Genomic DNA, 22805 nt, shown 5'->3' with positions numbered 1-22805 from the left:
ACGGAAATGGACCTTGTGCTCTTCACGGCTGCAGCTGGCTAGCAGGATGTCATCTAAGTAGATAAAGACAAAGTCCATCTTTGGCATCCGGAGGAATTCAAACAAGCCAAAAGGGGTGATAATGGCGGTCTTTCCAACGTCATCGGGGTGGAGCAGGATCTGGTGATATCCATGCACCAGATTGACTTTTGAAAAGATCCACGCGCCGTGGAGGTTGGCCGCGTACCTGTCTGGAGTCGTGGCATCATTTAGACGTCTGTAGTCTCCGCAGGGCCTCCAACCCCCTGATGACTTTGGAACCACGTGCAGGGGCGCCGCCCAAGCGCTGTCCGACTGCCAAACGATGCCCAACTCCTGGAGCCTGGAGAATTCCTCCTTTGCCTGTTTTAGCCTCTCTGGTGGCAGCCGTCTAGCTCTGGTGTGCAGCAGGGGGCATTTTGTGGAGATGTGATGGAAAACTCCATGGCAGGGGGAGACAACATCGAAGCATGGCTCCAGGATGGCAGGGAACTCACCGAGTATCTCGGCGAATTCGTCTGTGGAGGTGGCTACCATGGTGATTTTGTCATTGTCCGCCGTGCCCAGGCGCACTGAGTGAAAGGTGCGGGCATTGAGCAGCCTCCTGCCCCTCACATCCACCAACAAGACCATGAGCCCTTAGAAAGTCAGCCCCTAACAGCACGGTGCCCACCGAGGCCAGGACAAACCTCCAAGTGAACTTCTCATCCCAGATCTGTATCTGTGCCCTACGGGTGCCATAGGTCCTGATTGTGGAATCATTAACAGCCCCCAGGGTTGGACCAGGGGTCCGGGTTTGAGTTTCCAGCACTGTAGGGGGAGGGCACTCAGCTCGGCCCCTGTGTCCACCAGGAACAGGTGGCCCATGGACTTGTCAGTGATGTAAAGGAGGTTGTTCATGTGGCCAATCTTGGCAGCCATCAACAGCGGATGGCTTGGCTGTTCCCCTGGAAGTCGCAAGGCTGGCTGGAAGTCACAGGGCTGATGGCAGTTGCGGGCTTTCACTCCCCAGCGCTGGTGATAAAAGCACCATGTTGACTGGGTTTCCTCCGGCTTGTGCTTGGGGGTATCCTGCGGATGGCAGAGCCCCGGCTTGGAGACTTGGCTGAGGTCTGCCTCGTTCTCCTGTTTTGCGCGCCAGAGGGCATCTGCCTGGGTTGCGGCCTTGCGGGGGTTGGAAAAGTCCTCCGGACAGTTGGAGCTGGATATCTTTTGGCATCTGTTCGAGGAATATCTGGCGGAAGAGGAAACATGGTTCATGATCCTCCACCAGGGCCAGCATTTCATCCATGAGGGCTGAGGGGCTGCAATCCCCCAACCCATCCAGGTGTAAGAGCCTGGAAGCACGCTGCTGGGGAATGAGGCCAAACTTTCTCAGGAGTAGATTTTTGAGGCCAGAACACTTGCCCACTGCTGGTGGCCGGTGAATGATATCGTCCACTCTCGCTGCCGTGTCCTGGTCCAGCGCACCCACGACGTGGTAAAATTTTGTGGCGTCAGCTGAGATGTTGTGGAGGTGGAATTGTGCCTCCGCCTGACCCAACCACGGCTGTGGGTGATGGGTCCAGAAGGGGGGAAGTTTGAGGGCTACAGTGTTCACCTCGGCTGCGTCCATTGTTTGCTGGGTCTAGGTAGACGTCTGGGATGTCGGGGTCACCACTGTGGCGATTGCAGGAGCTGAAGGAAATCACTGCTACCACACCGAGGGACGTTAACGACTGTATTTATTCAAATTCAGTGTGCCCCTTTAAGGGCAGCATGAGCTCAGTCACCTTGTGCATTGTGACATCATAATTGCTGCCCAGGGCGTGCGCTGGAAGGGATGATAGAGTCAAAGAGAAACTTTTGACGATGCCATTTCCCCATGGCTGCCCCGCCACGTGGCGATACAAGTGGGGCCAGTTCATCATAAGGATGTGTGCCACCACAAGTCATTCATTATTGCGGGTACTATTTGGGATCAATGGTGTTAAAATGCATTATTGAGTGGTTAAAGAGCAAGATTTCCATTGTTCACTTTGCTATCACTGTTCAACTGCCAGAGGTTTCCCAATAACTGTGAGTGAAGGATGCCAGATCAACACACTGTGTTCAGACAGCATCAGTCTATATTTTGATTGGCTTCTGATTATTTTCTCTATAAAACCAAGAGTGTTCCCTGTGTCTGCAATTTTCCTGTGAGTGAATTCCAAACCCACACAGAGCAAACTTCCAACAGATCAGTAAGGAACTGACCAAAAATATATCAATACATGTTTGTGTACTAACTTTACCCGTCGTCAAAATCATAGAGCTCCTTGAGATGTGAGAAGGACTGTACAGCTTCTGCCTCCTATATCTGACTTGCTTACAACACAGGAGGTTATTCAGCCGACTGGATCTATGCCAGTTTCTGACAGAGCAATCTCATTGGTCCCAATTTCCCCTCTTCTCTGCGCCACCCCATTCAGCTTCATGTGTCCAGCGACTCCCTTTTGATTCTCAATTCCAGTTATCTGTACATAGAAGCAATATACATGAGCATCTTCTGAATCTGGGTAGACACTAGATTAGTGGTCAGGACAGGGGGATTTCAGGCAGTTGGGCGAGACAATGAAAGAAATTATACAGAATTTTGAATTAAGTTTCAGGAGGAAACGGATTAGTTCAATATTTTTTTGTGTGAGTGAAGGAAATTGGAGAGGCCACTCAAGGTCACAGGTAAAATTTGCACAGGCAGCAATCCTAGGTCAGGTTTGAACTGGTCCCAAGAGCTGATCCCCATTGCCGATCGTCTTTGGTCTTATGGTGTTGATATATTCCAAACCGTCGGCCGACTGCCCTCTGCTTTCCATTAATATGCAGGGGAAACTGCAGATTTCATGTACTACTTTGCTGTCCAGTGTTTCTGCAGTTTCTCCTGACATTCTAGAATGATCTGTCCATGATGGGTTGATCCAAATCTGAAGACTGAGCTAGACATGGGATCCCTTTGGAATCAGAATCAGAATTTATTGTCACCAAATTCTTTTATTTTTGGCGGTGGCATTGCAGTGTAAACATTTCTATAAACCACATTATAAAATAAATAAAAATAGTGCAAGAAAAATAAGTCAAAATAAGACAGTCTGTGGTTCATTGTTTATTCAGAAATCTGACGGCCGCAGGGAAGAAGCTGTCCTTGTGTCACTGAATGCTTGTCTTCAGGCCTCTGTACCTTTTTCCCAATGGTAGCAGGGTGAAGAGGGTGCTGCCTGGCTGGTGGGGGTTCATTGAGGATAGAGGCTGCTTAAAACATCACCTTTTGTAGATGTCCTTGATGGGGTGAAGTCTGGTGCCTGTGATGTCACAGGCCGAGTTAACAACCCTCCAGAGTTTTTTCCTGTCCTGAGCTTTGGCACCTCTACCAGTCAGTGATGCAACCAGCCAGGATGCTCTCCATGGTACACCTGTAGACGTTTTTGAGAGTCTTCAGTGACATTCTGAATCTTCTCAATCTCCTCACAAGACTTGTCACTGGTGAGCCTTCTTTGTGATTGAAGCTCCAGGACAGATCCATGGAGATGTTGACACCCAGGATATTTGTATGCAACGTATTTGTCATGTGCAATTAAATACATAATCCACCAAACAAATGTTCTAAAATTTAGTTTGAGGAATAGATGGTAAATATTGTTCTTAAGATCCCAAGGTTCTGCTTCTAAAAGGTTTATTCATGGAAGTTGTAATGACCAGGTTTTTATGTGAGATGTGGAAAATCCAGTTGCAGGTTTATGGGGTTTTTTTTGTGAACTGACAATCCGTCTGGTGTCAGGAGTGCTGACACGTTTTAAACCAGCAGAAATTAATGGCAAATGAAGAACTCCAGCTATAAGAGGTTTCTCTCTGGAAATTCATAAAAGACATCACGAAACACATGGTAAACAGAAATCTTAGCTTGAATGAAGCCCCATTTCTAGGTGAATGGAGTGTGCGTCAGTACATGGTCATAGAGCCTGAGAGCCACCCACATTAACCGGATGCCACTCCCCCGTCACCCTCTCTCCCCTCATCTCTTTGTCTCCTTTCCTCCAGCTTTTCTCCCCCTTCCCTCTCCATTCACAGAGCCATCCCTCTTCCCCATCACTTTTCAGGCTTGTTTGTTTTCCTCCCGCCCTCTTGCATCTCACCCCTGCCGTTTTCCCCACCCCACCAATTTTTTGGTTGGACCTTCATGAAGAGCTCAAGCAGATGGAACGTTGATCACGTATCTTTATCTTTGCTCTATAAAGAACGCTGAAGGACTTGTTAAGTTTCTCCAGCATTTTTGTGTAACCCCACTTCTTGGTGATCCTCTTTCATAATAGATGTAATGTCACAGAACACTGGCATAAATGTATGGGGAATAGAGGTTTTTAACACTAATGATTATCTTTCAATCCAGCACAGCTGGTTGATTTTTGGGAATCGTCAAGTTTTCTATCTGCCATCATTTTACAAAGACAATATTAGAAGTAAACCTTCTGATTAGGACAATATAGAGTTGAAAGTTCAGGTCAAGTCAAGTTTATTGTCATATGATTGTACAAGTACAACCCAATGAAACAGCATTCTCCAGTCCTTGGTGCAAAACACTCAGGCATAATACACATACAGATAAACAAAACGTATGTAGAACAAATATAAATTTATGCAAATAAATGAATATTGTTTTATGAATATGAGGGTCTCGGATGGTTAGTGTGAGTGGTTCTTTTGGTCATTCAGCATTCTCACTGCCTGTGGGAAGAAGCTGTTCCTCAGCCTGGTGGTTCTGGCTCTGATACTCCTGTATCTCTTTCCTGATGGGATTAGCTGAAAGAGGCTGTATGCGGGGTGCCCACTTCAGACAACGTCTGGATTATTCTGGATCCAGTTCTCAATCAGATAGGATGTTGAGTTTGAAATAGTCCCTTTCATAAAAACGATTAGTTGCAAAAGAGTTGGGTGGAATCCATGAGCAGGGAAGGCTGCACACAATGTAGTCTCATGACAATGGGTTGTTCTTCTCAGTAGCTTATCCAAAACTGGACTTCAGAAAAATACAGAAGCAATGAACAAGTTGGAAAGTTCATGAGGAGACAGAATGATAACTATGTACAATCCATACCATTACACTCACACTCTGATTCTTCCTTACCGAGGGATGCTGAGCCAGATTAGTGAGCTTGCTTAACCCAGGAATCTAATTTGCAAACATTCTAGTCACTCAGTACCAAATGCCTGAAAGATTTATCACAGCTGCCATTTCCTGATTTCTCTGCACCTCTCTGTATCAGTTGCAGATAATAATGAACTTCCTCTCTAATATATTCTTCTGTTTGACTTTTATTGTCCCCTAACTGATTCATTTAGGTTGATACAAAATACCTTATTTAACATATTTTAGGCAGATGAATCCAACATCTGTGATTAGGAAATTATTGGACAAAATATTGGGAGACTGAATAATCTCTGCATGGAGAGGCTTGGGATTAACCAGGTATAAATCATCATAACTTTAAAAAGTTATGACTGAATCATTTAAATTTAATTTGTTTAAATTTATATTTAAATTTAGGCCTACAGCACAGTAACAGGCCCTTTCAGCCCACAAACCCGTGCCGCCCAATTACACCCAATTAACCAACAACCCCAGTACATTTTGAATGGTGGGAGGAAACTGGAGCACCCGGAGGAAACCCACGCAGACTCGGGGACAATGTACAAACTCCTTACAGACAGTGTGGGATTCGAACCCCAGCCACTGGCGCTGTAACTGGTACACTAATCATTTTTCAAGGCGGTGACTAATTGCGCCTCAAGGATTTGCACAGTCTATGTGAACTTTAGATGGTTTTCGATAAGGTCCCACCTCAAAGACCAGAACTGGAAATAATATGGATTAGTAGTTAATCCATGCCAGTAGGCGTGAACATGGACTTGAAGGGCTGGATTGCTTCCAACTTCATTTGAGTCAAGTTTGTTTGATTCAAAATATCTTGTACAATTTTTTTAATGCTTGTAAAAAAAACATATATGAAGAATAAGAACTATGGATGTACCATTAATTGAACACAAATTTCACAGTATTTGGAAAATTAATGTTGGATGACACGCAACAAAGATGTCTTCTCATTTTCTCACATCTTAATGTCAAGTGCTACCAAGAAATCAAGCTGTAGGATCCAGTGCATCTGCTTTGTACCATTTCTGAAAAAGTATGTGTGAAACATTACACCAGGATCATGGAGCAGCTACACGATCCATCAAAGCATTACTCATTACACGTTTACTTAGTGAAGGGCAAATACAGACCAGCATTCAATGAAGTGACAGTTGTAATCTGAACCCCAAACAAACAGGATCAGGTATCCCTAATACAGGCTTCCAGAAATGTCAACCAGAGTTGTGCAAACTCAAAATTTATAAAGGGAATGAAACTCTACATTAATTTGGAGATGAGGACCAATAATCTGTTATTATCCTGCGTGGCCAAGCTTTTCAAAAACCCTCCAGTGAGCTGTTTGACACCAAAATGTTGATATCAGTAGTGAAGTGGAGAGGATACTGGGATGTGCCAAAGAGCTATGAGACTCCAGGGAAGGACCTCCCCTCCCGCCCTACTCTTGTGCATGAACATTGGTGGTTCCCAATTTAGGTGGCCCTGCCGTAATCTTGTAACACTGCCTCCACCCTCCCTTTGCCTGCTCCCATTCTACTTTGATCCAACCCGCCCCATGGTCTTCTCCTCCATCCATCTCTCCACTTTCTTCCACCTTCATTTTTCCAGTAGGTCATCACCAGAACGCCTTCCCCCACTTTTTATGCTTTCCCTTTCCCCTTCCCGACCTGAAACATTGACAGACCATTTCTCTCCATAAATGTTACCTGCCCCATTGAGCCCCTCCAGTTCCTCTGTAATCACTCAAAACTCCGGCATCTGCATTGGGCTGGTTCAGGAACTGCATTGAGGGAAGGCCCCGAGAGATGAAAGAATGGATCAAGAAATGCTGGAAGAAAATAAAATGAAAAAGACAGATGCATGATCACTGAAATTAAAATAGAAAATTCTGGAATCACTCAGTAAGCATCAGTAGAAGGAGAAATATAAGGGAAATGAAGGCTTATTATCTCTTTCCATAGATATTGCTTGACCTGCTGAGTTTTTTTCAAAATTTTCTGAAGTGCATCATTTGGTTCAATAAATAACAATGAAAGATGAGGCATCTTTACGGAAAACCTCAAGAGAGGTGTGAATCAAAATGGAAAATACCAGAAGTGCCCAGCAGACATCCTCAGTGGAGAGAGATACAGCATTAATATTTCAGGTCAGGTACATCTCACAATTTTTAGGCACTCCTTTTGGGGTGAATGAAAAGTAATCCTTTCATATCTTCATCCCATTTCCAGAACTGCCCTCAACTTTCTTTCTTCTTTGTATTTTCAAATAACTTCAAATGTTCCCCAACTTGGCTCCAGCCAAGAGTTAGTGCCACATGTTTTTGCTTGTACTTTCTTTTTAAAACAGTCTTGTTCCTTTAATACCTCGGCAGTATCGACTTCCTGCTATAACCACAGACTCTTTCAAGATGGTTTCAGGAGATGAGTCACCAGCTTATTGCAGCCAATACAAATTGCTTTAAACCTGTTACCAGGACATTTTATCAACTGATCTTTGGTCCAAGACAATTTGCACCTTGTTAGCGGCACATTCAGCAAAGAATTTTTGACCTTTTAAATAATTTGAAAATAATTAGGTCAGCAGTACCCAGGAAATTTATTCAAAATTTGGAGCAGTTTTGTTAATTTTTGTTTCTTTATGTGATATTATTTAATGTGTGCACAGTACTGATGCAGAGAAGAGAATAATGCACTCCTGTCTTTTAAGTCTGTTATCCGAGCCCAGATCATGAACAACACTGAACTGGACTTTACACTTACCAGATGGCCAAGGCCATTTGATCAAGTGTCCAATCATTGGAACTGTACAGTGGGCACTAGTAGATCATGAAGAAAACCTTGCTGGTTCCTTCCAACACATTCAAATTTATACAGGCACAGGAGATAGCAGATGCTGTAAAAGATCAGACAGCTGGATGAACTACTAATAAGTGATCATTCTTCCTTGCCTGCAGGAAAAAGAAACTCAGGGTTGTATGTGATGTCATTGCCTACCCTCTGGCAATAAAAACTCGACTTTGAACCCAGCAGGTCAAGCATTATCCGTGGAGGCAAAGTAATAGTCAACATTTCTGGTTGAGATCCTTCATCAATAGATTTAGAGGGAAGACCGTCAGTATACAGCAATCGATCCTCCATGGTCCTTCTGGACAAAGAATTCCAGTCAGACATTTCTCTGCATCTCTTCTCTGAAATACAGGCCTCTTATCTTGATTCTCCCAGCTGCAGAGACAGAGCAACAAGGGGATGGATCAACTCCACATCTAGTCTGTGAGGTCCATCAAGAAATTTATATTCTCCAATGACAGTAACTTCCATTTGTAAAAACTCAATGGATGCAGTCCAGTCAGTGTCATCTCTCCGCACACAACAATCCTGCCACCACAAGAATCAACCAGAAGATCTTCCGCACTTCCTTCATTGCAAATATATCAGCATTAGTGAGGAAATGGCACAAAATATTCTAGCTGTAGTCACACAAGATACTCAGAATCAACTGAAACTGTTTTACAATTAATGGCCAACAGCATCAAAATATATTGTTGTGAACGAGTCATGAATGTGGTGTTTTGCAGCATCACAGTGAAAATATTCATATCTTATTACGAACCATCTTACAGCACTAATATATATATAAAAGAAATACAAATATAATTAGTAAGGCAGTGTCTTTGGCTCATTGACCATTCAGGAATCTGATGGCAGTGGAAAAGAAGTTGTCCTTGGGCCGCTGAGTGCTCGTCTTTAGACTCCTGTATCTTTCCCCCGATGGTAGCAGAGCGAAGAGGGCATGGCCTGGGTGCTGGGGGCCTTTGAGGATAGAGGATGCTTTTTTAAGACACTGCCTCATGTAAATGTCCTTGATGGAGTGAAGTCTGCTGCCTGTGATGTTACAGGCTAAGTTAACAACCCTTTGGAGTTTTTCTTGTCCTGAGATTTGATGCCTCCGTACCAAACAGTGATGCAACCAGCCATGGTACACCTGTAGAAGTTTACAAGTAACATACCGAATCTCCTCAAACAGCTCACAAAGTATAGCCGCTGGCGAGCCTTCTTCATAATTGCATCGACATGGAGGGTCCAGGACAGATCTTCAGAGATGCTGACACCCATGAGTTTGAAGTTCTTGATCCTCTCCACTACTGAGCCCTCGATGAGGACTGGGTTGTGTTCCCCTGACATCCCTCCTGATGTCCACAATCATCTCATTAGTTTTTCTAAAGTTGAGCACAAAGTTGTTGGTATGACACAATTCAATGAGTTGATCTATCTCCTCCCTGTTCGCTTCCTCATTGCCATTTGTTATTCTGCTTGACAAATCTGGTGTCATCAACAAACTTGTAGATGGCATTGAAATTGTGCCTGACCACACAGTCATGAGTGTATAATGAGTAGAGCAGTGGGCTAAGCACGGATCCTTGAGGTGTCCCTGTGTTGATAATCAGTAAGAATGAGACTTTGCTTCCAATTCGTACTGACTGTGGTTTTCCGATGAGAAAGTCAACAATCCAGTTGCAGAGAGGGCTACAGAGGTCCAGAGTTTGTAGCTTCTTGACCAGCAGTACTAAGGGAATAATGTTATTGAAGGTTGAGCTGTTTTCAATGAAGAGCAACCATACATATGAATTGTTGTTTTCAACGTGTTCCAGAGCTGAGTGGAGACCCAGTAATATTCCATCTGCTGTGTTGAGGAGTTGGGAGCCCCAATGGGTGGACAGCTGGGACCGAGGCATGAATTTGCAAACAAGGTATTGGGAGCTCAGGTATGCGTGCGACTGGGGCCAAGGTGAGAGGCCAGGGTCAACCTTTACATCATGTTTCTAGACTATCCCATATATTTTGACCGACTAACACCTTACATCTTTGAAATGCAGAATGGAAAAACTCCTGACAGATGACAGCGGGCTTAAACCCTAATCATTCACGCTATCATAGCACTGTACTAATCAGTAATGCTAACCATGCCGGGTAAACTTTGAGTGGTGTGCACAAAGACATCCAAATTCCTCCAAACAGCAATAATTCTCAGTCTCTAACCATTTGGAAATGCTGTGGCTTATTACTTTTTCCATAGAAATTAATGACCTCAAATGTTTCCACATGATATTCGATCTGCCAGATGCTTGCCCAGTCACTGAACTCTCTACCTGTGAAGCTCCTTATCATCCTCCTTACAGTCCACACTGCCACCTAGCTTTGCACCAGCAGCAAATGTGGACATGTAACATTCAAACGATTGATGGAGTTATGGGCTGATCCCTGCCATAGCCATTGAACCCAAAATGACCTATGTATAGGACAGAGGCAAGATTGGCATAGCAGTTAGTGCAACACATTTTCAGCGCCAGTGATTGGGACTGGACCTGGGTTCGATCCCATGCTGTCTGTAAGGAGTTTGTATGTTTCTGGGGGGGGGTTCCAGTTTCCTCCCAACCTTCAAAAATGTACTGGGGTGTAGGTAAATGGGATGTAAATTGGGTGGCATGGACGTTTAGAGCCGAATTGGCCTGTTACAGTGCTGCATGTCTACATATAACATTTAAATATTCCAACTATTTCTGTCCATTTCCAGTCCTCAATCTATGCCACTAACTTACATGGTGCTCTGAGCTCATTTGGTTGAGAATTTATGCTGCGCCAGGTTATCAAAGATTCCCTTATTGTTCCAGCCAGTTGCAACCTCCAAAAGAATCTAACAAATAGACACAATTTTCCTTTTGTGATTTTAATGGCCTCAGGTGTTCACTTAAAAGGGAGGGGAGAGATTTAAGAAGTCAGAAGGTGGTCTGTATCTCAAATGAGCTACCAGAGGAGTTGGTGTAATTTTGACATTCAAAAGACATTTGGACAGATTTATGGAAAGGAAGGGCTTAGAAGGAGATGGAGAAAATGGGACAACTCAGGATGCCAACTTGGTTAGCAAAGGCAAGCTGGGAAGAAGGGCCAGTCCTTTACTGTATGACTATGGTTCTGTAAAGGCCCTCTAATCGTTATTTTACAGGTGGAGACACACCGGAGATGCAGACTGCAGAATCTGAAGACAGGCACAAACTTCTGGAGGAACTTAACAGGTGGAGGAGCATTTGTGGAAGAATAAGAATGGTCCTGATGAAGAATGCTGGCTCAAAACATCAACCATGACTTTCCATATGTCCAGTTACATTTCTTTAACACCAGCTTCTAGTATTATCCCTGTTACTGATGCTAGGCTATCTGAGTTATCTGAGCGGGCTAATAACGTAGCGGTTGGTGCAACACTGCTACAGCACCAGCGACCAGGGTTCTAATTTAAATTTGGTAAGTTATGGGAATGAATTGATTAAAGTAAATTTTACATAATTAAAGACTACAACACTTTTTTTTTCAAATTACTTTACATGTTGCACTGTTGTTTGTCTTTTAAACGGTGTATTTTTAATGCAGGTGTATTAGTTAGGCATTGTAAGAGTGAGTCTTAATCAACTGGAAAATTCACATATCTGACATCCGTGATCCCCTAGATGCCAGATAGTAGTAGTGTTATATGACTGACGCAAAGTCCACAGACTGTACAACAGGCTTTAATTAACAAACTTTGTACACCAGTCTTAGTATCTTTGCTAGCTCCACGTCTGACTGTCCCTTGAAGGGGCCAGTTTGAGTCTTTTTACGGGCCAGTGAATGATAGCCGGCAGGTGTGCCCAGCCTCCCAGGTTGCCTACCTGCAGGTACATTGGTTGTCCCCTGCAGTAGGCTGGTAGGAGTGTGGCTAGTGTAGAGCTTGTATCACCACAGCTTGCATTTGCTTCCTTCCGATTGCTTAGTTTTTTGGAAACATTGGAAGTCAGGAAGATGACAGCAAAAACATTCATTAAAAGGCCCATTTCCATTTCTCCAGTATTTTTTTTAATGATTGCAGATTTATTAGAGATCTTTATTAATTCTAGACTTGAGAGGTTTTCCATTATTTATTTGTTAAGTGAAATTAAAAACACCCCATTAATTTTTTCTTTCATTTCCTTACTTGGTTTTATTTCTCCTACCTCAGTCTGTCAGAGACTCATTTTTAGTTTTGCTAATCTATTCCTTTGCACAAGTAAATCTCAAAATTTTGTAGACGCCATGGTTGAGGTAAAAAACACAAAGTGCTGGAGAAGCTCAGCAGCCCTTTGATGAAAGGTGCAAGCCCGAAACATCAGTTCTGTATCTTTACCTTTGCTACATAAATGACACTGTTGGACCTGCTGAGCTTCTCCAGCATTTTGTGTTTTTACTCCTTCACACGCATCGATTAAAAGCTCATCCCAATTGTTTTTACGCTCACTAACCTGCTCTTGTATCTATTTTTCCTTCCTTATCAAGGTTTGGTCCTCTGCTGCTTCTAAAGTGTTCAAAGCCCTCAGGCTTGCTGCTTCCTTTGGCCTTTCCCTTTGATTTAATGCCGTCTTTAAATTTTCTTGATATCTTTGGCTTGTTCACTTATCCTGTTAGATTATTGTTGCCTGAAATGAATATTTCTTACTTGTAAACTATGTATTAACTTTCCAATGGTAGCCATTATTGAAGCACTGGCAGTCTTTATTCTATATTTTCTCTACCATGGTCAAGTCATGCTTCACACTTTGGTGATCTGTTTTATTTGCGTTAAAGATGCTGACATCTGATTGAAGCAGAGTGTGTTTCTGAGTTAATTATTAAGTTCAAATGTCTGCCATTTATTTCTTTGAACAGCGGAACTGCTTTCCCCTTTCTCTCCATTTTCATTCATTGTTCTTTCTTATCAGTCTCATGTGCTTTTAATGCTGTTCATTACGGGACTGTGGAGAATACCATCACCACAATCGTGTGGCATTGTCCATTTGGTGTATTTTCTCCACCTTCCCTTCAGGTGGAAAGTTCACATTTTTAAAAACAGATTCAAGGACAATTTTCCTTCTCTGATCATACTCTTGAAAGGACCTTGCTACAAGATGATTCTTTGCACTGTTTTCTTTTTAAAATATTTTTATTAATTTTAGTAAAAGAACTTGTACAAACAAAAAGGGTACAACTCAACAAGGAAATATGGACAGTTACATAAGCTAAATAAGATATTCTGTATATCACTAACATACAGAAATTGTAAATCATATCCATAATTCATTTTCTAAATAGTATATACTAAACCTTTTTTGGATAAAAAAAACTCTTTGCTTTGTTTAACTGTACTTTTTTTCTATAACACACAACCATGTACTTTTCTCTCATTTGACACTGTGCCCTGCATTCCCCTGCACTGATGTTTTATTATAATAATGTTTTAATTTTTGCATTGCTTGCCGATCTGCCTGGACAGAATACAAAATGATGCCTTTCTCTCTGTTTCTCCACAGATGACAATAAACTTCCCAATCCCCCAACACACACCCCCAATAAAAGGTCTGCTACGGCTGCGCTACAGAATAAAGAGACGACCACATGGTGCAAGGGTGAACCAGTAACTGACTTTATTGTTTGAATTCCTCGTGTTGTGTGCAGGGAACACCCACTTCAGCTTCCGGAAGTGACGTCAGTAGGTCATGGCATCACTCCCTAGCCGGTGGTCCACCACACGAAAGTGGAGAGTTCCCCTGGGCAACACATGGCGTCAACCGCGGGCTTCTCGGGAGTGAAAGGGGACCCGCGCCATTTTGAGTCAGACGACTGGGGCGGTGGTTCAGCCTTTCTCACCACGTGGTCGCTCGGCCTGCTACAAAGGTTCCATTATTGTCGCATAATACAACATTTACAATGTAACAGACATGAAATTCTTTAACTTTGTCTACCATAAGGAATACTGAGAGTCGCCACTTTGTCAAGTGCCCCTCACTGAAATACACACATAAAGACTTAGAAATAGTAAAAGGACAAGAATATTAAGAGTTTTATTTTAATTTGCTTCAGTCTTTCCTGAAGAATAAGTGAGTCATCCTCTTTGTTTCATCAACTCAAGAGAATTTGCTATGTTTTTTATTCAAATTATTTCTGAGATGGATGTGTTCAGAATCTAAAATATATAGAAATATACCATCATCAGTTTCAGGAAATATTAGTTCCTAAATGTCTACAAGATGATATACAGCCAAATAAATTTTTTGTGTGTTTGCAAGAGAATAAAGTGAAGGATGAGAGATATTATTTTATAACTTATGAACCTCATTATTCAGTGTTAGGAAAGCAAATATCTTCCATGATGAGAATTCTGACTCCATTAATAAAAATAAATTGAGCATACTAATGTTTTAGGCACCCACTGATATTTTTTGCATCTTTTCCTTTCTCTCTCTCTCTCTCTCTCTCTCTCTCTCTCTCTCTCTCTCTCTCCATCCATATGAGCTACTTTCTCCCTCATTCTTTCCACAAGTTGCATGTCAAAGGATGTTCACGCATTGATACCAATTCCAGAGTGAGACCTTTTCTCCATTTCCATAGCACATCTTCAAATCAATCACAATAAAAGGATGACATGTTATCATTGTGACTTTTGCTGATAGGAGTTTTTCAACCCAGGAGTTAAACTGGTGCAAAACCAGACAATGAGCTTTTTTGACTTGGAAGCTCAGTGGAAAAGTGTTTCATCCCAGGCAGAACTCAAAATCCCCAAAAAAACACCAGAAGAATATTGTGAAGACGAGTGGAAAGCCCGGAGATTGAGAGACTTTTCAGAAGCGACAATATACATTAAAAAAAAGGATAAAAGAGGAAAAAGATTTTTGAAAATTATAAAGAAACATGATTATAAGAACACTTCAACCATGTAAAAAAAGGGGAAAAAGGGGAAACCATGTAAAAAAAGGGAAAAAAGGGGATATAGATACCATGGAAAGAAAAGGATAAAATAGCAAATAACTATTTGGAATCTGTCAGGACTGCAGAAATGAAGATTTCAGATTTTGTATCAATACATGACATCACATATCACCCTGAGATTCCATTTTCTCCGGATGCAGCAGAATTACCACTTATTGGTAGAGCAAAAAAATTTCTACACAGCATATACATGTAAATGAAGAACTGTAAACAGATAACGAATGTAAACAGACAAATTGTGCAATACAAAGAGTGTGGCACCTACACATCATGGCTCACCAACACAACAAGCGAACCGGCCCCTGCAGTCGCAGACAGGAAATCAACCGACATCATCTAGCAGGACTTTAGATGCGAGGCGACCCTTGCACCGGAAGCCCATGTCACTTCAATCCCACCAGATGCTGGGGTTAAAGGAAAAGAGTGCGGGTGTTTGAATCATGGGTTTTTGAGTAACTGAGTTCGTACTGAGACATTGCTGGACTTTTTCACACTTCTCGCTCAACACAGCCAACCTCCATTGCTCATTGTCGCACTCCACCACAAGAGAATTTTTTTTTTAAATCAGTAAAATGCACAAGCAAGAGTCCTGATTGAGTTTGCTGTTGAGGAGTCTGATGGTGGAGGGTTAGCAGCTCCTGAACCTGCTGGTGCACCTATACCTCGTTCCTGATGGCAGCAGGTAATCATTTGGTTCATGACAGTAAGAAATTTTGTTATTAATATCACTAATGATAAAATATTGAAAAAATAAAGAGGACCAAAAACTAGCCATTGGATATGATTCCATACTAATGCTTTAGTGATGAACGCCTGAAATTTCCTAGATCCTGGATGGTCCCAACAGATTGGAAGGTAGTAAATGTAACATTATTAATTTTTAAATGGGGAAGTGAAAAAAGCAGGGAAATATAGACCAGTTAGTAGGAATTGTGGCAAAATTCTAGAATCATTAAGGATGAGATTCAAGCTTGTGTCTTGAGACACAAGTCTGGGAGTATAACCATGACACTGCTGTTTTCCTGACTCAAATCCATTCCCTAAAACAATTAAGGAAATATTTTGTAATGATTTTGTTCCTCTTCTAAGTACTGTATTGTTTTCTTGTAATTTTCTTGCACCTTTCATTCTTTCCTTTGTTCCTTAACTTAATTTGTATAGGTGTCCCAGTCAACTGAATTTTAATTTCTCATTCCACATATGCAAACCTTTTTATAGCTTGACAGGTGCATATTTGTTTCGGATTGCATCATCTACTTTAAATATGTACTGTTGATCTGTCGGCTTAACCATGAATAATTCAATTTAAGTTTACTGGAAAGTTTACTGGAACGTAACATGCGTGAAATTTCTTTAACTTTGTCTACTGTAAAGAAGACAGAGAGTCTCCACTTTGTCCAGCACCCCTCACAGAAATGAAGCCCCAGTGAGGAATGAACTCGTGGCCCCTGGTTTACAACACCATTGCTCTAACCACTGAGCTATTGGAGCCTCTTAATTCTCTCTTTCCTTTATGCCTTGACTACTGGTTCCCATCCAGGGAGTTTAACTATCCAAGTTCATTCCCCTCCCACAAATTAAGTAGAAGCTGGAAGTCTTGCCAAATGCTTCGATTTACCAGCCAATTCACTCCTCCTGGGTTTGTCGTGTGTACAGATTATTCAGTGTTGCCAGAACCCCTGTTAATTCAGTCAGAAACTGGTTTTTCAGCATTTTTTTGTGCTTTTAATAGAATATACCATTCTGACTAAGAAAAAGTCCACACCTGTTGCAACTCCAAAAATAGAATCATTATCGACAGTGTATGAACTCCACCCAATGTAAAATTAATTCATGATGTAATCACAGAATGAAAATGACGTGCATAGAAAATACAAGTCATCTGGGGCGTTGACTGGAAATAAATTGAACCTACAGCAAAACCCCTGTTATCTGGAATTCAAGTAACACAAGCAACCAGCAAAAAAAATCAAGGAAATAGATAAATAAATAAATAGATTGAAATAAATAAAAGTTTAAAATTGTTAAAGTAAATGTTCTCTGAAGTAACACATAAACCTTTAGTGAAGATGGGGGCAAATATTCAGCTATAGGAGGGTCTTGTTCTTAGCAACTATCTGAATAAAGTTGTATTTGAATAAAATGCCATCACCCAGGACAAAGAGCTGTTGATGCCGCTCGCCGTTGGTGTGTCTCTCTTAAAGTATCTCCTATTCCCTGCTGGGTAAGAGTCTTTATTTTTAATATTGTATTGTCAAGTATATTAGTAAGGCTTTATCTGTAAACTTGGCGGAGTGGGGGGATGGGGCGGGGTTAATTATCTATAATGTAATTGTCCGTCTTTTGGGCAGCTCAGTGGAGGGGAAAGATGCAGCGATGGTTAAATGTTTTCAAAGAATGTGACTGAAAACAAAGTAAAATTCTTTCAGGTTTATATATTCATGCAAGTTAAGTTTGTTCAGTGCAAGTACAATATAGTATTTTTGTCTTTTAAACTGTTTATTTTTAATGCAGATATATTAGTTAGGCATCGTAAGAAGCAACCAGAAAACTTGCTTATCCAGTAACTACCAATCCCCATTGGTGCCAGATGCCAGGGGTTTTACTGTATCTCAGCACCACATTAATTAGCACCAGGTAAATCTTATCAGATTTTCAGATAAAAGGTTGATGTAGCAAATTAATCCTCTTACTTTATAAATCATTAGTTTACTTGCACTTGGAATATTGTGTACATTTCTTCTTCCTGCAGTCCAAATAAGTATAACTTTGAAAGTATTCAACATCTCATTTAGAATGATAGAAGGATTATAATAAACATTAACGCAGAGTAAGAATGTCCTTTCTAGGAAAACCATAGGATTGCTGTTCTAAGATTTTTTTTTTGCAAAATGTATTTATTGAGCATCAAAAGCAAAAACAACTTTGTACGTATTATCCTTAATCCGCTGTATAATAGAAGGACCCCTGTCAGACTTGAACTTCCAACATCACAAGATTAGATGCTTGGCTAATAAGGATGTAAATGCTATTGTGTCTTCCTGCAGGGAATTTAGGGTGTTGCTGGAGATTCCAAATATTGCAGTCAACGGGTAGGGTTGCAAACTGACTTTAAATACTTCAGTCATTGTGCTAAAGACGCTGCTCCAGAGCCCTTGTATTTTGGGGCACTGATAAAACATGACTTAGGTGGCAAGGGGAGCCACTACACCTATTGCATTTGTCCTCTATTTCAGGATGAATGGCCAATTGTCTGAATTTTGAAAAGTGAAACCTGAGCAGCACCTTGAACTGACCGAGTCCCAAATGAGCGTAGGAGGTGGTAGAATGAATTCTCTCAATAGACTCTTTCAACAGTTTCTCCTCATCAATTTCTACTTCCAATTCTTGTTCCCATTCTGTCTTTATTTTGGAAAGCGAATGTCTTTTAATTGATGGAATAGAGATATAATTTTTAAAAATTGTCCCTTTCACTCCTGGATTATCTGATATTATATTTTCCCAGGGGTCTTTGGCAGGTATCTGTGGAAAGTTTGGAAAAGCCTTTGAAATAAAATGTCAAATATGGAAGTAACAAAATAAATGTGATGCAGGAAAATAAATGATTGTTATTTAAGGGACCCTGAACTGATGCAGCTCCCCACTTAAAGTGGTGTCTGACTCGGTACCAAATTTTTACCATATTGAGCATCACTGGGTTGATGGTGTGATTAGAGGGTTTTGTGGACAATGAAGAATATGCCATGGAGGCTAATGATGACGATTTACAAGACAACTCTTCCAGTTTACATGAGGAATGTTGTGGAACCTGCTGAGTTTCTCCAGAGCTTTTGTATATTAACATTGGTCCCTCCTGAGTTGCCTGATTGTTGTCAGTGCAGTGAGGGGAGTACTACACATGACTTCAATATCCCTGAGCCAGGGAGGGAAACAGAAACAAGCACTCTCTTTCCCCGGGGTTTCCAGGATTGATGAAAGATTGCAAAAGATGGATTTCCACAAGAACAAGATCACACCAATTGGAACCCTTCACAAACTCGTTTCTATAGTTAAGTAGACATCTGTTGAGTTACATGGTACCATCAATCCAATCCTTCGTGTGAGCCAATGTCTTCAGGACAAAGGAAACCAAGAAAAGTATTGGTTAAATTTTATAAAAACTGTAGGAAGGAACAGTGATCAACTAGAATGATAAAGGAATGATTCAGAAACCACAAAGTGGGTAGGGCTTTTTGTTAATTCTTCCCGAAGACGTCATCAAATAATTTTTCTCAAACAGCATAATTCAGAACTTCAATCATTTGTGCTCTCTCACACCTCCCAGTATAACTCTATCAAAACCGAGTTGTCTTCATGCAGCAGAAAGATTAACTTACTGAATATATTTATAAACTGCATTCAGGTAGGAAACAAAGTGGTGAAATATACATTATTTCTAAACACTTATGGTGCATTTTTTCTAAAAAAAAATGCATGGATAGGATTTTGTTTTAAATAATTATTTATTGTTGCATGATCCTTTAAAGTAGATTTTCTCCTTTTGATTGTTTTTAAATCCTTTTACTTCTACAGACACATTCCCATTTAGAAGCAGGATCAGACTCACTGGTAGTGCCTCCAGGGTGAAATGGCCTGACAGCTCTGTTTTCTGGCACCACAATGAAGATTTGGGGACTGAAGTAATCATGCCTTGGGTACAATCTTCAGCTTTCAAATCACAGCAAAGCCTGAAAGAAAGCTGCAGGTGTCTGTGTTTCTGGTAAAATGGATCTGAAATTTTAATAGTTTTTCTCTTCACAAATTATTTCTGACCTACTGAATATTTCTCTTTTTAGTTCAGGTTTTCCAGTAATAGTAGGTGTTTTTTTGCTTTTATTATGCATTGCTTACTTTAAAGAGTGAATAAAGCAAAAGACCTCTTATTATATTTGTGTGGCAAATCCATTAATAAAGTTCATTTTAGGTTCAATCTGAACTATTCAAGGTTCATTAATATTGATCCAGATTTGGACAGACTTATAAAAAAGCAAATGAGTAAGGAAAGAGTTACCAATTTGACTTTATGGCACAATTCAGTGAAGTTAGTTCAATGAACTGACTAACCATCATCTAACTCAGGACATTACAAGTTAAGATCCTCCCCAAGTCCGATCGCTCATTCTCCCACCCTTAGACACCAAGAAAGGAACACTGGCAAAGAAGCCCCACGAAGCTTCAGACTTGTTGAGCCATAAATTTATTGAGGGCTGTCCACCATATAATTTGCATATATCACAAAAAGCAAGGATCCTAGTACCAAACCCTGAGGCACTGCTTGGGCCACTGGCCTCCAGCCTGAAAAACTGCCCTCTGGATTTATCCAGTTGGTTTGTTGGCCTCCAATTCTGTATGTTCTAACCTTCCATACCAACCTACCATGTGGAACTTTATCAAATGCCTTATCAAAATCTAAATAAATACCATCAACTTCCTTGCCCTCTTTGTTACCTCTTCAAAAAATTTCTATCAAGTTTGTAAGAGACAATTTCCCATGCAAAAAATCTATGCCCGCTGTCCCAAATTTTCTCCTGGCCATCCAAATTTTGATAGTCTCAGAATCCTCTCCAGCCATTTCCCTCCCACTGACATCAGATTAACAGGTCTGTCATTATCGAATTACACTGGACAACAAGCTTTGTGAACAATATACTAGTAGACTAAAAATATGATAGGAAATCTGTGAGAATGACAGGATTACATTAAGAAATGGTAATGATCAAGAACTACCAAATCCAACAGTTCAGCCTTAAGAAAATTATTTCATTACAGTGCCCTCATCCATTCACACTTCACAATGCCATGCTTCCCAGAACCAATAGGTTCAGACAGTATGTAAAATAACACTGGATGACAATTTATTCAAAAGATTTGTTTCCTGGAAAAAAAATTGGAGATTATGATAAACAATTTCAAGCTGAACATAAAGATAATTTCAGATTTGCTGTATCATGTAGGAAGTTGGAGAAACATTATATTAACTTTTATTGAATTTAGCATGTTTTAGCATGTTTAATCTCATAAGGATGCTGACATACTGTATTAATTCAACTGACCTAAAAATGTTTTGCCGTTGATTTTTGTGTGTACTCAGCATCTGATGCCTCTTGTTGTAACAATAGTTAGCCAGCAATGATGGATTCCAGTTACCCTGACACTGCTTTTCCATGATCACAATGACCTGGTGAAACCTTTCACCATGCTCATCACTGACTGCACCAAGATCAGCAGGGAAGATGTCCAAGTACGAAAACAAAAAATTAATTTTTAATGACATGTTACACTTCATGGTTTTGTATCTTTGAAGTAGACTTAAAATATGGCAGAAAATTAGGTTATGTGGCAAAATCAATGCCTTATAGGAAAATCTGAAGATTATTTTTGTGATTGAGAGCCCAAATTCCATAAAATATTCAGAAAGAAAATCTTCATTGTCCAATGTAATGGGAACTCTGACAGTTTTCTTACTGGAAAATTAGCGTATAAGCACATTTCTGTTCATTGCAGGCTTCGTTTGAATATAGACAAAGCTGAATTTTGAGGTTCAAATATTTTTTTGATAAAAATGTTCTTATTTCTTCAGACATTATACACAGAAAACATCTGAGAAATGAAGGATTACCATATCGTCTCACCTTGCAAAGTGGTATCTGAAATGAACCTGAAAATGGAGGATAAGAAAGGTTTCTGTATTGTTGTTATTTATTCAAATGAACTCAGTTTACCCAGTGAAAATGAAATATCATCCTATAAATTACAATACAAATCAAGTTCAGCAGATTTGCCCAGCGATGGAGCTAAACTAACAGTTACTACTGAAGAGAGTGAAACAGGTCAGAAGACAAGCAATGTTTCCTTGGACTCCACTCCTGAATCACAATTAGATGCTAATTATCATATCCAGAGTGGATATAGTGCCTTGCCAGAGTGCATGGGAAATGTCTTCCTCAGCCATTGGAGCAACAGCAGGTGTTCTACAAACCTCAGCAAGATGTGTGGTGAAACGGAGCAAGTTTCTTACACGGTCACTTTGGAAAAGGTGAGCAGCACCCAGTGTGAAATATCTGTGCTGGACCAGAAGGTACACAAATTGGCTGATACTGAAAGCACAAACTGTCGCAGGAATTGGAGAAGTTGTTGTACAGGATTTGTCTTCTTCCTTCTCTCATGGGGAATTGTGATCCTTTCGCCATTGTGAGGTAAAAACATCATGAGATGGGACCGGAGAAGGAGTCACCCAGTACTAAGGAGTAACAGGATGCAGGTGTGACCTTGTACGCTCAAGATAAGCTTGGCACTAACAAGCTGATGAGCAGCAGACTAACAGTGAAGGGTAGCAACAGCTTATTCATTGGACAGTGTAATGGTATGAAGTATGTGTCCTGAGGTATAAAAAAACACCACTTACTGATATCAGGAGAATGCGCCTTCTCCAACTAACACTGTTAGTTGTAAGTGTTACAATCCGGTAATAAAGAACCTTGATTTCGACTCAGTCTGGTGTCTGACTCACTCATTCTTGAACAAAGCAGACCTAACACCATTGATAATAATTGGATTTTGTGTGTATAAAATATTCAGGTGCTTATACAAATTAAAGAACTCCTGTCCCTGCTTGAAACACTGCTCCTTCTCACACCTAATGGAAAACACAATTTCTGAAGCTGACAAAAGCTGACAAATTCTTATCCTCGTCATTCAAGATTACTTCATTGTCATTTAATAGTACAGAACATGCAATATTGCACCAAATTGCTTTCTGCCTGTTGTAAGGCGAAGAGTCG

General features: G+C 40.9%; 1 protein-coding gene and 1 long non-coding RNA gene across 9 annotated transcripts in view; one reads left to right on the top strand and one right to left on the bottom strand.

Moving 5' to 3' along the window:
* LOC138743288 (protein Jade-1-like) overlaps positions 1–22516 on the top strand; it is a 199850-nt gene extending 177334 nt beyond the window's left edge. For 2 of the 8 annotated variants that reach the window (XM_069898402.1, XM_069898376.1), the window contains 6 exons: positions 11180–11475; positions 13530–15667; positions 17142–17209; positions 17500–17622; positions 19558–19744; positions 21605–22516. In XM_069898402.1, coding sequence (XP_069754503.1) covers positions 11180–11319 — 140 coding nt within the window. In that variant the 3' untranslated portion in view covers positions 11320–11475; positions 13530–15667; positions 17142–17209; ... (1 more) ...; positions 19558–19744; positions 21605–22516. Of the gene's footprint in view, positions 1–11179; positions 11476–13529; positions 15668–17141; positions 17210–17499; positions 17623–19557; positions 19745–21115; positions 21266–21604 lie in introns of those variants that run through there. The other 6 variants (XM_069898380.1, XM_069898379.1, XM_069898377.1 and 3 more) reach the window with 6 other exon arrangements.
* Positions 4527–7559, bottom strand: LOC138742846 (uncharacterized). Its single transcript, XR_011344448.1, has 3 exons — positions 7271–7559; positions 6886–7007; positions 4527–5047 (listed from the first exon to the last, which is right to left on the bottom strand). It is a non-coding gene; the product is annotated as an uncharacterized lncRNA (long non-coding RNA).
* Positions 22517–22805: the final 289 nt, after the last annotated feature.

Source organism: Narcine bancroftii, chromosome 9 (assembly GCF_036971445.1).
Source record: "Narcine bancroftii isolate sNarBan1 chromosome 9, sNarBan1.hap1, whole genome shotgun sequence".
NCBI lineage: Eukaryota > Metazoa > Chordata > Chondrichthyes > Torpediniformes > Narcinidae > Narcine > Narcine bancroftii.
Note: the sequence above shows the minus strand (reverse complement) of the source record. Positions and strands in the feature narration are given on the sequence as shown.